The 16,467-nt window shown below is 45.9% G+C and overlaps 1 protein-coding gene across 2 annotated transcripts in view; it reads right to left on the minus strand.

The window, feature by feature from the left end:
• Positions 1–4,750: 4,750 nt before the first annotated feature.
• Positions 4,751–16,467, minus strand: part of gria1a (glutamate receptor, ionotropic, AMPA 1a) — a 194,456-nt gene continuing 182,739 nt past the window's right edge. Inside the window, exons 15-16 of one of the 2 annotated variants that reach the window (XM_048603593.1) lie at positions 12,610–12,744; positions 4,751–4,923 (exon numbers count right to left, since the gene is read on the minus strand). In XM_048603593.1, the coding sequence (XP_048459550.1) occupies positions 4,759–4,923; positions 12,610–12,744 (300 nt within the window). In that variant the 3' untranslated portion in view covers positions 4,751–4,758. Of the gene's footprint in view, positions 4,927–12,609; positions 12,745–16,467 lie in introns of both variants that reach the window. The other variant, XM_048603591.1, reaches the window with a different exon arrangement.

A 16,467-nucleotide genomic window follows, 5' to 3' on the forward strand; every position in this document is an offset into this window, starting at 1 on the left:
AACAGTTGCTTAAGATTAATTGTCTGAATCTAATCAGTATTATTCATGATTTGTACTGATCGCATTCCCTCGACTTAATGTGATTGAGGGCTGTTGGGTGTCAGAGGTTTCAATGCACTAATGAAACACAGCTATACAATTTGGACTAAAATATCAATATTTATACAATGCAATCTTGATTGCAGTAATAGTTCTCAGTGCACTGTGGAAGGAAGAGAGAACCCTAGCAAATAATTTAGGTTAAATTAACTGTATTGTCAAAATGTGACAAGTTACCACATGATCGATCAGCGCATGAGTTGTGTGTGGTGACATTCAGTTCCTGTATGTGGTTAGAATCAGTATCTGTGGGACTCTACTGCAGTGAGAGTCGGTGTTTGTGGGACCCGTACCCCAGTTAGAGCCAGTGTGGGACTGTATCCCAGTGAGACCCAGTGTGTGTGGGACCCTAAACCTCAGTGAGAGTCAGTCTGTGTGAACCTTATCCTAATGAGAATTAGTGTATGTAGAACCTGTACCCCAATGAGAGTCAGGTGTGTGGAAATCCTACCCCAGTGAGTGTCAGTGTTTGTGGACCCCGTGCCCCAGTGAGAGTCAGTGTGTGTGTGGGACACTGTACCCCAATGAGAGTCAGTGTATGGGTGGGACCCTGTACCTCAGCGAGAGTCAGTGTGTGCGTGTGGGACCCATACCCCAGTGACAGTCAGTACATATGGGACCTTGTACCCCAGTGAGAATCAGTGTGTGAGGGACTCGTTTCCAAGTGAGAGTCAGGGTGTGTTGGACCCATATCCCAGTGAGAGTCTGTGTGTGGGACCTTATCCTGATTAGAGTTAATGTATGTAGAACCTGTACCCCAATGAGAGTAAATGAATGTCGAAACCATATGTACCCCAGTTAGAGTCAGTGTATGTGGAACCCCTACGCCAGTGAGAGTCAGTGTGTGTGGAACCCGTACCCTAACCATTACCCTGGCAACTAATTGGGCTGCCAGGCCATTTCAGATCTTGGTGAAGAGTCAACCACTTTGCTGCATGTTTGCAGTTGCATGTGAGCCAAAGCATATTTGATGTCCCACAGAGTTAGACTTTCTCTCTATTCAAGAACTAAAGAACCCATCAACCTGGTAACACCATCCTTTTCATGCCTGAGGCTGATGGTCCCAATCTTTCAGCTTGTGGTGTTTTTACAAGGTTTTTCGGTGCTTCACACATTGCCTGCTGCTTCTTCCTTTCACTTAAAGTCCCTGGAATCCATTATTAGTATCCAGATGAACTGAACTCGGGAAGGGCTGAGCCCTCCAACACGAACCGCTATCCCTGTTACCCACTTGTATTTTTGAGCTTGCAATAATCTTGTCCTGTGACTTCATAACAAGGTATAGTAATCTTGCAGAACCAATGTGTTCTTTTCTTTCTGTTGAGTTGACAATGATTCAAATTAAACCATTTATTAAGTGTCAGTTTCAAATGTCCAAGCTTATGAATTAACCAAGAGTTTAACATTCATTGGGGTCAATGATTTGCCCTCGCAGTTTAATGAGATTGGGAGCTAACTGAGGGTGACTGCAGCATTCAGAGTCAAATAACATTAAAATTAAAGAATTTTAAACTATCTATTATTTCATTTCTTTCTGTCAGGGACATCACAGGAAAGATATATGAGGTCTTTGCTGAGGTGGAGTGTCACAGTGGAGGGCTGCTAATGTTATTTGGTTTCCATTTTAAAGTCATATACTCTTCTCTATATAATATTTTGAGATTTCTTATTAATATTTGTAGCTTAATAATAAGAAATGTCAATTTGGGAAATGGATTTAGTTGGTCCGGGCAGTTGAGGAGCAGGGTGATGCAAAACTTCATTGTCATCACTGGAGGGGAGGGAATTATTGTTATATATGGTCACACTGTCTCTATCATCAACAGGAAAAAAATACAATGTTAAAAAAAAGTTCATTTTGCAGTCTAACAAGATCTTTAAAAATAGAGGCACACAACACAAAAGCAAGAGAATGACATATATTTAAATCTTTTTAAATAACTGGTTAGGTGTCAGCTGGAGTTTGTGGCCAATTCCAGGAAGAAGAGTTTTGTAAAGTATTACAAATCAGTATTACTAACTGGGGACTAAAGGTGAAAACCTTCAGATATATGAAGAGATTGAAGTAACTATGGTTCTACTCCTTACAGCAAGAAGTTTAAGGGGAGATTTAAAAGAGGTATTTAAAATCATGAAGGGATTTTGATAAATTAACTAAACAGGAAAAACAAAATCACAAGGCAAGTGATGGGTAATGAGATGATATCGAATTAAGATGATTAGTAAAAGAATGAGAGGTAGCAACGATGAGTAGTTGTTAGATAATGAGTTGTTATGACCCAAAATAGAAGATCTCAGAAGAAGGTTTAAAAGTAACTTTTTGAAGGGAGCCAGATAAATTCTTCAAGGGGACATATTTACAGGGCTGTGGGTGAAGAGTAAGGGATGTTAGATTCACTGGACACCTTTACTAAACAAAAGTAAAATACTGCAGATGCTGGAAATCTTAAATAAAAACAGGAAGTGCTTGAGAACTCAATGGGTCTGGTAGCATCAGTAGAGAGTAAAACAGTTAATGTACTAAATGTTGATTAGTATGGGGATCTAGGGTTTTGGGGGGACAGCGGGAGAATGAGGTTGTGAAACATACCAGCCATGACTGAATGGTGGAGCAAACTCGATAGGCCGAATGGCCTAATTCTGCTTCTGTAGCTTATAGTCTGAAGGTTTCAAGTTCAAAGACTTGAAAGACAGTTGGCAAGGGTGCCAATATATGCGTTCTATACAGAAAAGGGTTATGGTAAGAGACAAAAAAAATCGCTGGTAGGCATAGTCTATAGGCCAACAAATAACAACATCACGGCAGAGTGGGCAAAAAACAAAGATACAACTAGTGCATGTAAAAATGGTACAGCAATTATCATGAGGGATTTTAATCCACACATTGGTTGGTCAAGGCAAGTTGGTCAAGGCAGCCAGGAGGAGTTCATAGAATATATCTGCAATAGTTTCCCCAAACAGCATGTAATGGGACTTAGAAGGGAACAAGGTATCCTACATCTGGTCCTGTGCAAAGAGACAGGAATAATGAATGGTCTCATAGCTAGGGATCCTCTCAGAAGGAGTGATCACAGCATGGTTGAATTTAAAATACAGATGGAGGGTGAGAAGGTAAAATCCAACACTGGTGTCTTGTGCTTAAACAAAGACCTAAGTGGGATGATGGTGGAATTTGCTGAGGAAGAATGCGATCAATGACTATGTAGTGGGACAATTGAGGAACAGTGGAGGACTTTCAAAGTGATTTTCCATCGTGTTCAGCAAAAGTATACATAAGTGAAAAGGAAGGACTGTGGGAAAAGGGATAATCAGACATGGATAACTAAGGAAATAAGGGAGGGTATCAAATTGAAAGCTAATTCATACAAAGTGACAAAGATTGGTGGGAAAGTGGAGGATTGGGAAATCTTTAAGGTCAACAGAAAGCCATGAATAAAGCAGGTCATATATACATAAAGTTGGTCATATATACATAAAAATATTAATATAGCATAAATATATGTGAGACATAACTGGTAAGCTCACACACATCACTGTCTTACCATTTCTTTACCCTGTCAGATGAAGCATTTGTTCCAGTTTGCAGAGATCAAAAGAGGCATTTCTAATGTATATTTAGTTTAATGTTCTTGTACAAACAATTATATAAAACTGTTTTAAACCACTCCAAAGTGCAACCGGGACCATAGAGTGTTTTGAATGACATCTGTTTTTAGACTGTTGTCCATCTCTCGGTCCTGTGCCTGCTAACAACAGATGGGTAACTATTAAATGAGCCTCTAGAAACACAGAAACATCACCACCAATGACAAGCTGTAAAAGCAGATGCACAGTCCAAAGCATGTAACAGCAAATAGCAACTAGCTAACAGGGGAATCCTACACAGAGACAGAAATACTGCTTCATTAGGCAATGTTGTTAAAAACTTAACACTTTTTGTCTCTTTAAGGTGACTTGAAATAATATTCAGCAAAATTGCTTGAAGTAAACAATGACCTTAAGAAGCTGTGTTTAATATTTCAAAGGCAGGACACTCATTTTCTTGACATTTTGTAATTATCTGTTACCTTGAGTTAAAGCAAGACCTCGATCCACACAATATCACTAACATCCCTCCCTCCCAGCTCCAACATTTCCTCTCTTCATTTTTCTACATTCCTCCCCTCGTTTCCCCATTTCTGTTCTCCAGCATTTTATCCTGATTTATTTGTGTTTATTCATTAGTTCCCTATCCTTTGTTTCCCTGTATTGAATATTCTATAACTGGAGCGAATGCAGCTGGAGTATTGATGAATTCTGTGAGAGTTGGAGGTTGTATTGGAAGCAGATTAGTGGTCGGTTGGACCGAGCTTCTCTGTGACTAACTCAGTCATTCACAGCAGTTAACGCAAGATTGTGATTCCTGTCAGAAATACTAAACACCAACTAGAAACAAATGGTCCACCGAAGATGAACAGACACAGTTCTGTTCCCACACGGAATAGTTTGATACAGATCTTACTCTCAGAGTCCTCCTCCCAATTATTGCAGCTTTACAATATTTTGCAACAATTTTTTTTGTTAGTTTCCTTAAATGAAGATTGTTATTAAAAAGTCCCCATAACTTGTTTGTTCAGTTCGCTGAGCCATTCCTGGGTTTGCTTGTGTCACTTTCTGAGGTTATGAGATCCCAGTGGCACCCAGACTCATTCCACTTGTGTGGCTCATACGGGGTAAGGTTTGCATGGACTTGCTGTAATCGTGGGTTACAATCCGCCCGTTCTCACCAGTGCCTCCCTGTGCTGGGACCCTCTCCGTGGCCCTCATCGCTTCACTTATCGAAAGCTGCTAAGGAGAAGAGAGCACATACTGGATAAGATAATGGAATCAATAGCTAGGAATTCAAGATTACCATGAGGATATGAACACTGTATGAGTACCATTAGGTTGATGTAAAGGTAAAACATCCAACTGAACCATAAAATGCTTTTAAAAACCAAAAAAACTGCGGATGCTGTAAATCAGGAACAAAAACAAAGTTGCTGGAAAAGCTCAGCCGGTCTGGCAGCATCTGTGAAGCATCAGAGAAGTTCTGAGGAAGGGTGACCAGACCCGAAACGTAAACTCTGTTTTCTCCTTCACAGATGCTGCCAGACCGGCTGAGCTTTACCAGCAACTTTGTTTATATTCCTGATTTACAGCATCTGCAGTTCCTTTGGTTTTTATTTTGTGAAGCATCAGAGGCTGCCAGACCTGCTGAGCTTTTCCAGCAACTTTGTTTGTGTTCATAAAATGCTTTTGTCTATTTTTGCCATCTGCAATTCTTGTATCACAATATATACAGGATTAGGGTTGATGGAGATTGCAGGAGGCTAGGCTGAAGGCAAACATTACTTCTGATTGACCATCATCTTCTAACTATATATGAGAAGGGGTTAAAATTGTTTCAGAGATAGTAGGAACTGCAGATGCTGGAGAATCTGAGATAACAAGGTGTAGAGCTGGATGAACAGAGCAGGCCAAGCAGCATCAGAGGAGCAGGAAGGCTGATGTTTCGGACCTAGACCCTTCTTCAGAAATGGGGGAGGGGAAGGGGGTTCTGAAATAAATAGGGAGAGAGGGGGAGGCGGATAGAAGATGGAGAGAGGAGAAGATAGGTGGAGAGGAGACAGACGGGTCAAAGAGGCGGGGATGGAGCCAGTAAACGTGAGTGTAGGTGGGGAGTTAGTGAGGAGATAGGTCAGTCCAGGGAGGACGGACAGGTCAAGGGGGCGGGATGAGGTTAGTAGGTAGGAGATGGGGGTGGGGCTTGAGTGGGGGGAGGGGATAGGTGGGAGGAAGGACAGGTTAGGGAGGCGGGGACGAGCTGGGCTGGCTTTGGGATGCGGTAGGGGGAGGGGAGATTTTGAAGCTTGTGAAGTCCACATTGATACCATTGGGCTGCAGGGTTCCCAAGCGGAATATAAGTTGCTGTTCCTGCAACTTTCGGGTGGCATTGTTGTGGCACTGCAGGAGGCCCAGGATGGACATGTCGTCTGAGGAATAGGAGGGGGAGTTGAAATGGCTCGCGACTGGGAGGTGCAGTTGTTTATTGCGAACTAAGCGTAGGTGTTCTGCAAAGCGGTCACCAATCCCCCGCTTGGTTTCCCCGATGTAGAGGAGGCCACAACGGGAACAGCGGATGCAGTATAGCACATTAGCAGATGTGCAGGTGAACATCTGCTTGATGTGGAAAGTCTTCTTGGGGCCTGGGATGGGGGTGAGGGGGGAGGTGTAGGGGCAGGTGTAGCACTTCCTGCGGTTGCAGGGAAAAGTGCCGGGTGTGGTGGGGCTGGAGGGGAGTGTGGAGCGGACAAGTGGAGCGGCGGAAAAACTGCTCAATGTCCAAACGTGACCAGTATTCGTTGATGTGTGGGTGGAGGGGGACAAAGGTGAGCCCTTTACTGAGGACTGATCGTTCGTCCTCAGTAAGGGGGAGGTCTGGAGGGAAAAATGTCTTTGGTGGTGGGGTCGGATTGAAGATGGCAGAAGTGTTGGGGGATGATGCGTTGGATCTGGAGGTTGGTGGGATGGTACATGGGGAGGAGGGGGATCCTGTTTTGGTTGTTATTGCGGGGAGGGGGTGTGAGGGATGAGTTGCGGGAAATGTGGGAGACACGGTCGAGGGCGTTCTCAACCACTGAGGGGGGTAGCTGCGGTCCTTGATAAACGAGGACATCTGAGATGTACGGGAGTGGAATGCCTCATCCTGGGAGCAAATGCGGCGGAGGCGAAGGAATTAGGAATAGGGGATGGCATTTTTGCAGGAAGGTGGGTGGGAGGAGGTGTATTCTAGGTAGCTGTGGGAGTCGGTGAGCTTGAAATGGATATCGGTTTCTAGGTGGTTGCCAGAGATGGAGACAGAGAGGTCCAGGGAGGAGAGAGAGGTATTAGAGATGGTCCAGGTGAAGTTAAGGTTGGGGTGGAAGGTGTTGGTGAAGTGGATGAACTGTTTGAGCTCCTCGTGGGAGCACGAGGCGGCGCCGATACAGTCATCAATGTAACGGAGGAAGAGGTGGGGTTTAGGGCCAGTGTAGGTACGGAAGAGGGATTGTTCCACATAACCTACAAAGAGGCAGGCATAGCTTGGGCCCATGCGGGTACCCATGGCCACCCCCTTTGTCTGTACGAAGTGGGAGGACTTGAAAGAGAAGTTGTTGAGGGTGAGGACGAGTTCGGCTAAGTGGATGAGGGTGTCAGTGGAGGGGGACTGGTCGGGCCTGCAGGACAGGAAGAAGCGGAGGGCCTTTAGGCCATCTGTATGCGGGAATGCAGGTGTACAGGGACTGGACGTCCATGGTAAAGATGAGGTGTTGGGGACCAGGGAAGTGGAAGTTTTGGAGGAGGTCGAGGGCGTGGGTAGTGTCACGGACGTAGGTAGGGAGTTACTGGACCAAAGGGGAGAAAATGGAGTTGAGATAGGTGGAGATAAGTTCGGTGGGGCAGGAGCAGGCGGAGACAATGGGTTAACCAGGGCAGTCAGGTTTGTGGATTTTGGGAAGGAGATAGAAGAGGGTGGTGTGGGGTTGGGGAATGATGAGGTTGGAGGCTGTGGGTGGGAGGTCACCTGAGGTGATGAGGTTGTGGATGGTTTGGGAGATGATGGTTTGGTGGTCGGGGCTGGGGTCATGATCAACGGGGCGGTAGGAGGAAGTGTCGGAGAGTTGGCGCCTGGCCTCGGCGATGTAGAGGTCAGTGCGCCATAGCACAACTGCGCCTCCCTTGTCCGTGGGTTTTATGGTGAGGTTGGGATTGGAGCGGAGGGCTGCACGTTCTGCAGGGGAGAGGTTGGAGTGGGTGAGAGGGGTGGAGAGGTTGAGGCGATTGATGTCACGACAGCAGTTGGAGATGAAGAGGTTGAGGGAGGGTAGGAGGCCTTGGGGTGGTGTCCAGGAGGAGGGGGTGTATTGCAGGCGGGAGAAGGGGTCAGTAGAGGGAGGGTTCGGCTCACGGTTGAAGAAGTGCGGAGGCGGAGGCGGTGGAAAAACTGCTCAATGTCCAAACGTGAGCGGTATTTGTTGATGTGTGGGTGGAGGGGGACAAAGGTGAGCCCTTTACTGAGCACTGACCGTTCGTCCTCAGTAAGGGGGAATTTTGGGGGATGGTGAAGACCCGGCAGGGCTGGGTGCTATTGTCTCCTCTGGAGCTGCTGGCTGTGGAGGCGGTGGGTGGAGCGACGTTGGCGTCAGTGGTGGGCAGTGCGGCGTTTGCTGTGGGCGGAGTTGCATCAGCGTTGGCGGTGGGCGGAGTTGTGTCGGCGGTGGGCAGAGCAGGGTAGGCGTGGGCAGTGGGAGGAGCGGGAAAGGCGGCAGCAGCAGTGGTGACGGTATGTGCGTCCTCAGTGTCTATGGTGTTGGCCTCGGAAATGGAGGCGGTGGCATCAGCAGCGGTGTCGATGGCATTCGCTGTCCCGGAAGTGGTGTATCCGGCGGCGGAGGATGTGACGTCATCCGTGGGTGCTCCGACAGTGGCCACAAGGCCGATGGCGGCGGGCACATTGTGGGGAAGGTCCTGGGTGGGGTTGGGGATTTGGGAGGTGGAGGAAGCCCGTTTTAGGTGGTAGGCACAAGTAAGTTTACTGTACTTACGGTTTTTAGTGTCCAATAAAGCTGAGTAGAATTGTGAGTTGAGGTTGTGGATCCCACCGCCTCCACAGCGGGAACAGTGGATACAGTATACCACATTAGCAGGTGAACATCTGCTGGATGTGGAAAGTCTTCTTGGGGCCTGGGATTGGGGTGAGGGGGGAGGTGTAGCAGTTCCCATTGTGGCCTCCTCTACATCGGGGAAACCAAGCAGAGGCTTGGGGACGGCTTTGCAGAACACCTACGCTTGGTTCGTACTAAACATCTGCACCTCCCAGTCACGAACCATTTCAACTCCCCCTCCCATTCCTCAGATGACATGTCCATCCTGGGCCTCCTGCAGTGCCACAACGATGCCACCCGAAGGTTGCAGGAACAGCAATTTATATTCCACTTGGGAACCCTGTAGCCCAATGGTATCAATCTGGACTTCACAAGCTTCAAAATCTCCCCTTCCCCTACCGCATCCCAAAACCAGCCCAGCTCGTCCCCGCCTCCCTAACCTGTCCTTCCTCCCACCTATCCCCTCCTCCCACCTCAAGCCCCACCCCCATCTCCTACCTACTAACCTCGTCCCGCCCCCTTGACCTGTCCGTCCTCCCTGGACTGACCTATCTCCTCACTAACTCCCCACCTACATTCATGTTTACTGGCTCCATCCCCGCCTCTTTGACCTGTCTGTCTCCTCTCCACCTATCTTCTCCAGTATCCATCTTCTATCCGCCTCCCCCTCTCTCCCTATTTATTTCAGAACCCCCTTCCCCTCCCCCATTTCTGAAGAAGGGTCTAGGCCCGAAACGTCAGCCTTCCTGCTCCTCTGATGCTGCTTGGCCTGCTCTGTTCATCCAGCTCTACACCTTGTTATCTTATATATGAGAAGGATCTGTTTTCATGGTGTACATCTCTATGACTCTACATTGCACAAGGCTTCTACATACAGTTATAATGTCCCTCCTCTGGACCATAAATCCTGTATTCAAGGCCCACCTGCTCCAGAAGTGTGTAATAACATCTCTGAACAGGTTGATTAGAAACTATCTAGAACCATCTCCCAGCAGTTCTGGTTGTCATTTGTCATGTGATCTTAATCACTGGTGAAGTAGACTATTCTACTACATGTTTTACGTTAACCCTTTGCACCTCATTTCCCCCCCCACTTCTCAAAATCTTTTAATCCATTCAGCACACTATTTACACAATCCTACACTGTACTGACATCTGAAGTCAAACCTCTGCAATATTTTGACTCCAACATGCCCACAACAGGAATCTCCCAGGTCTCAGGACTCAATAAAACTTGGAAATGGAAAAGAAGCGGCACGGTGGCTCAGTGGTGAGCACTACTGCCTCACAGCGCCAGGGACCCGGGTTCAATTCCACCCTTGGGTGACTGTCTGTGTGGAGTTTGCACATTCTCCCCGTGTCTGTGTGGGTTTCCTCCAGGTGCTCCGGTTTCCTCCCACAGTCCAATGATGTGCAGGTTAGGTGGATTGGCTATGCTAAATTGCCCGTAGTGTTCAAGGGATGCCTAGATTAGGAGGGGTTAAAGGGGGATGGGTCTGGGTGGGTTGCTCTGAGGGTCGGTGTGGACTTGTTGGGCCGAAGGGCCTGTTTTCACACTGTAGGGATTCTATGAAGCTGGCAGAAAGGCAGAATATCAAAGTGGGGATTGAGTAATATCTGGCTGGGTTTCTGTGTATTGGGGGATAAGGAGGGGTTTGACTCCTGAAGACAATGAGTTTGTTTCTTTAATGTGGAGTCACTTTCTGGTGAATAGACCATTAACCCAGAGAGAACATGGCTCACAAAGAACAGAGACTACTGGAAGAACTGATTGAATTCCTGTTTAGTAAAAACAGAAACACAAGCCACAAGTAGTGAACATGATTTTTCACCACACTATCTGGAATGCTTTCGTATGAGAAACACAGCTCCATTCACCCATGCGTCAGACAGATTAAAATCAGATTTAATGAAACCTAGGGAAATATAATTAGAGGTAATTGGAATGAGTGCCCAGGGAGAAGATTAGGTACTTTTTGTGATAGAAGGAGACAGCTGTCTGGTAAACGAGGATCAATTATAAATCAAACGCACAGAATCAGAACCAGATGAACTCTGGGCTCCTGAGAATACTGCTCCCCATGATGTGATAGAGTCCTACTAATTGTCATTGAGCTCCCCGCGTACATGGAGCATGTTCACTGTAATTTATCCTTTACTGAAGCTTTTATGAAGATTATATTTAGTAAACTCACAGTGAATAGAACCTTTTTTTTCTGGGGAAATGGCCACCTGTGAGCTTAGGCCGTGCGCCTAGACCTATGCTTCATCTCTTACACCCTGCATCGTATCCAATGCACAGCCTGAATGAGGAGCTTAGGTCCATCTGCGTTGCCATGGAAACAGCTTTTATCAGCAAGCTTTGAATCAGTGAGTTTGTTGGTTCCATTTCCACATCAGTTGGCTTTGGGGCTCCTGATTGGTGGGCAAATTCCAATCTATTATTGGGGGCAGAGATTGGGTCAGTTTTGAACCCAGTTACAGCTGGTCGGGGTATTTTATTTCATGAAGAAGGGTCTAATGCCAGGCACAGAGTTCCAGATGACAGGGCATAAGCCTTGATATTAGAAATGAGAAACCTGATGGATGCTCCAATATTAATCCTGGAAAGCTGGCAGGGACAATATGGCAGTAAATGACATACTTCCTCATTCTGATTCCCCCTCTGCCCAATATCCATCCATGCCCATATTGATTGTCCCAAATTTCACATCCACACCCACTCTGTTCTCCATTCACGCACTTTGACTCCTGTGCTCCTATTCCTTGCCTTGAACACCCTCCAACCCACCACCGTTTTCCTATTTCTCCCCCTGATCATCCTTCCACCCGGTCACAGCCTTCATCCCACTTTGTCTCAACCCCTGGCCCCCCATCTAACACTCCATCCTATCTCCTACTTAATTTATTTCCTCCTCAGCACCTCTCCCTACTTCGTGAACCCTCGACACATCTGTTTGTACTGGGGTTGGTGAAGGGGTGGTTGGTTCCAGAGTGGGGGAAGGTTGGCGCCAGGTCAGATCTGGAGTGGGTGAATGGGTGGTCAGGTCTTGGGTGCACAGGGGTGGTCAGATCCAAAGTGGGGCTAGGGGAGTCTACTTTTGCAGCAGGGTAAGGGGTGTTGGGATAGAGTGGATGAAGGGAGAGTCCAGAGTGGGTAAAGAGGTGATGGCTCATTTGAGTGGGCGCGGGGGGGGGGGAGCGTTGGGATGTGTGGTGTGGTGACAGGGGTTACCCTGGAGTGGAGTGGCTACTTCCTGGGATATGTCAAGTCAGGTGTGGGGGTGCAGGCAATTTAAGGGAAGGGTTCTCAGAAACAGTGACACCGGACTCAAAACACTAACTCAGTTTCTCTCTCTACAGATTCTAAGTTTGTCCAGCATTCACTGTGTTTGTTACAGATTTACAGCATCTGCTGTGTTTGCCTTTATGCGAGCTGTAGTTAGGGTGCTTTGGTTAAGCATGGGGTCAGTTTAATAGCTACTCAAGAGTTAGACATAGTTTCATTGGAATTTTTTGAAGTCTCTAATTTAAATTGAAACTTTTGGAGGGCTCCAGGAGTAGTTACCAATGTGTTTTATACTTTTAAATAAACCCATGGGGCTAATCCATTTCTGACAAGTGATTGATTAGTACCGTAGTCTTTAATCTGACACTCTCCTCCACCCCTTGCAGTACATTCATGCTTCTTCATTCTACTGCACTTCCTCACTTGAATAACACTAGCTAATTTCTTTCCCTTAATTTGCTTTCTATCCCAAACACATTGCAACCTTGATAGGTTTGTACCAGCCCCCAAAATGTGTCAAGGTGTTACGTAAAAAGCCCGCCAGTGATTGGTCACCTTCATTCGTGCTGCTTCGGTTCTTGACTTGTAACAAAACTCCACTAGCGCCACGAGCATTGCCAATCCAAGTCCACCAATCAGGATGTAGAAAACTCCTGCTACGTTGCTCAGACTCAGCGCACTCGTCTTGTCCTGAATGAAGGAAAGGACAAATCTACTCAGGACAAATTCATTACAGACTTGGAAGAGGATCATAAATTGAGTCATGTGTTGAACTTGGCTTTGAGTCACAATGTGAACCAGGTGACAGTGAGCCTGCTGTAGGGGGGGTGGTTGGTGCAGGAAATGGCAATAAAACTGGAAAGAGAAGTCAAACAGGTTGACCTGTTTTATATGATGGCAGAAAGCCAAGCTCAAACCAACTCTGCACAGTTAATCAATGAGACAAATTCAGCACACTCAAATATCATTCACTAACTTGCTTTCTGAAGGCCACTGGTCTCACTAATACTACTATGAGCATATTCTGAAATTCTGGGGAAATTTGACACAAATATTCCCACCAAGTATCATTTTGTACTGAGGATGTAGACTGGAGGGGGATGCATATGGGGAACTGCTGGGGTCTGAGTGTGGGAGAACCACAGCGCTTTAAATGTGAAGGTTTTTAGGAGTTGGATATGGTAGACTTGGAACGGTGAGAGTGGGGGCATTGAGTGCAGGGGCTGCAAAGGCCACTACACAGTTTGTAAAATAAATGATCGATCAATTCATAGCATAGAAAAAAAACAATCAATGAATGCAAACAAACTGTGCTTCTGTCGCTGAAAGTGAAGACAAGATTGCTGAAATTGCACAAAGCATCGACTAACATCAACTTGATGGGTAAAATATTTTAGACAGTAAAATAGCTCAGTCGCTCAGACACTCACATAATCTGTGTTTCTGAACTGATGATTGTGTTAAAAGTACAAATGCTTGTTTCATTTAATTATTAACAACAATTAATTTGCATGTTTTTGATCTGTTATCTGGACACCTGTAGAAGGTGCCTGGGGTGCAGAGGTCCAAGTGAGCTTTAAAGATCAGCCTGAACGGGCCACTTAACCAAGGGACACACATTAAATCCTAACCAGAGACTTTATGAACACTATACCTCCTACCAAATTAATTACAATTTTAAAAAAAGTTGTGATCAAATCGGGTATCTCACACTGACAATGTGTTGGCTCTTCAATATGTCTGTGGAGATTCAGGATTATGGGTGGCTCTGAGCCCTAGGATTTGTGAAAACTCAACAGTGGAACAAAAGGTGAACAACCACCCACCATGCAGTACCGCTGAGGGTCCAAGCTTAGCAGGTAGACACATATTGTCCAGTTTATGCCTTTCCCCTTTCTTAAAGTTTTGGACCCTCTGGGAGCACAATTCTTCCTAATTGGCCTCTGATTACCTTTTGCACTTGGGGTTGGTGGACCTTTAAATCAAGCAGTGAGAGAAAAGACGAGGTGCAACCAGGCGGGTATCATTTTTACAGACTTCTTGGAAGTGAACAGCCCTTTGAATCTTGTGACAGTTCACGCTAACTCTACAATTCTAGCTTAGACAGTGAGAGATGACAGGGCAACATCCTCTTTGAGGTGGTGAGAATGACACACTGGTGACCAACCACAGGTATATCAGAGGTATTTAGACTGTGTCAGAGGATCGAGGCTCTGGAGTCGACTGCTTCTGAGCTGAAGGTGTATTAGCTGCGTTCTGAAGGCTGAGAAGGGATTTCCAGATCAGAATCACCAGAATGTTGCCACCTGAAACAGGCTATCTCTGATGGCTAGGACAGTGGGACAATGTGGAGAGAAAAAGGCAGAGAGAGGAAGGAAGAGAGAGATAAGTGATCAACAATCCACTCAGAGAGCACAGAGAGAGATAGTACTGAAGACTTTAATGGAAGACTAAACCTTCTTATGAAAGATGTTGCCAGGGTTGGACAGTTTGAACTGTAGGGAATGGCTGACTAGGCTGCGGCTGTTTTCCCTGAAGTGTCAGAGGCTGAGGGGTGGCCTTATAGAAGTTGATAAAATCATGAGGGACATGGATAGGGTGAGCAGTCAAGAATTTTTCCCCAGGCTAGAGGAGTCCAAAACTAGAGGGCATAGGTTTAAGGTGAGAGGGGAAAGATTCAAAAGGGACTTAAGGGGAAACTTTTCTGCGCAGAGGGTGGTGTATGTATGGAATGAGATGCCAAAGGAGATGGTGGTGGCTGGTAGAGTTATAACATTTAAAAGGCATATGGGCAGGTATATGAATAGGAAGGGTTTACAGGGATATGGGCCAAATGCTGGCAAATGGGACAAGACTAATTTAGAACCTCTGGTCAGCATGGACATGTTGGACCGAAGGGTCTGTTTCTGTGCTGTATACCTCTATGATTCCATGACTCTAGCTTAACCTGGTGTTAAAGTCTGAAATGGCCAGATATGCAGATTATCTGTAACTAACTGCAAAGCTGTTTGGTAGCATGGGTTTTGACACTGACAATAAAGATAAAAAGGTCACATTTAGATGCAGACATTCCAAACCACAGAGACTGCAAGAAACGGGTGCATAGATCATGTCAGATAGTAGCACTGAGCTTAGCTAAATAACTTTGAATATTAGAATGAGACAAGCCAAGAATGAGCAAGTGAGCAGGAAGAAAAGTGAGAGATTGAGGAGCAATGGGAGACTGAGCAGCTTCACTGTAAGGGACAAACATTGAATAATGTGTGATTCACAATATAATCAGATCCCTTCCAGGAGCTCAAACAGTGACAGTGCCACTGTAAATAGGAAAATGTGTTACTCAACAGAACAATCAGGAGAGATTGCAACGGTTGGGGCTCTTTTCTCTAGTCTTTCAGATTGTGAAAAAGTTTGATATGGTCATTGTAGTGCAGATGTTTCCATTTTTGGGGGAGACCAAAACTGGGGATTATAAACATCAGAAGTCAGTAATAAATCCAAAAGAGAGTTCACTAGAAACATCTTTATGCAGGGCAGTGAGAATGTGGAACTTGCTGCCACTTGGAGCTGCTGAGCTGAATAGTCTTTAAGGGAAAGGCAGATTTAGTACCTGAGTGAAAAAGGAAAAGAAAGATGTGTAATGAAACCAGAGAGAGCTGGAAACACTCAGCAGGGCAAGGCAGGGAGAGAGACAGTGTTAAAGATTCTGAGTTCTGGAAAGGGTCATTATCTCTGCTTCTGGGTGAAATGATGAGCTTTTCCAAGATTCCCAGCCTCTGCAGCATTTCGATTTTGTAGGCGTACATGTTGACTGCGTTAGTTGAAGCAGAGGAGGCTTGTGTGTGGAGTATAAAGACCAGCATTAGGCTTCTGGCAGAAAGGCCTGTATGTGTGCAATTATGTGTTGGACCCTATAGGGGGATGGTATTCATTGTCTCTCAGTGTTGGGTAGTGGCTGTGTGAATTTTTCTTCTCTGAGTTTGTAAAGGTATTCTCCCAGTTCGCTCCTACACTGACTGGTTCAGACCCATGTGAGTGTGGGTTCTGTGCTTTATTAGCAGGTTCCCCTCCAGTTAGCATGCGTTACATGCATTTACGTACGGCGACTAACCTTACTGCTGGAGTCCTTGCTTCCACATTCACCTTTATCGTACCACCATTTGTTTTTCAGCTTGTCTAAGATGCCTTGCTCACTGAGTTTCAATACTGCAAGGTTTACTCGATTTCTTCACGTGAAACATAACATAAATAACATTATCAATGTTATTTTATGTTATCCATGACAAAATACATTACTGATTCACAATTCCAAGTGATAGGTGCTCAGTGCTCCATCTGGCTGGGTGACCGAGCTCCTCCCACTTTACACACTCTGCCCAGCGAGATGTGCAAACACCTATCACTTTGCGTAAC

This window comes from Rhincodon typus, chromosome 12, assembly GCF_021869965.1.
Source record: "Rhincodon typus isolate 14 chromosome 12, sRhiTyp1.1, whole genome shotgun sequence".
NCBI lineage: Eukaryota > Metazoa > Chordata > Chondrichthyes > Orectolobiformes > Rhincodontidae > Rhincodon > Rhincodon typus.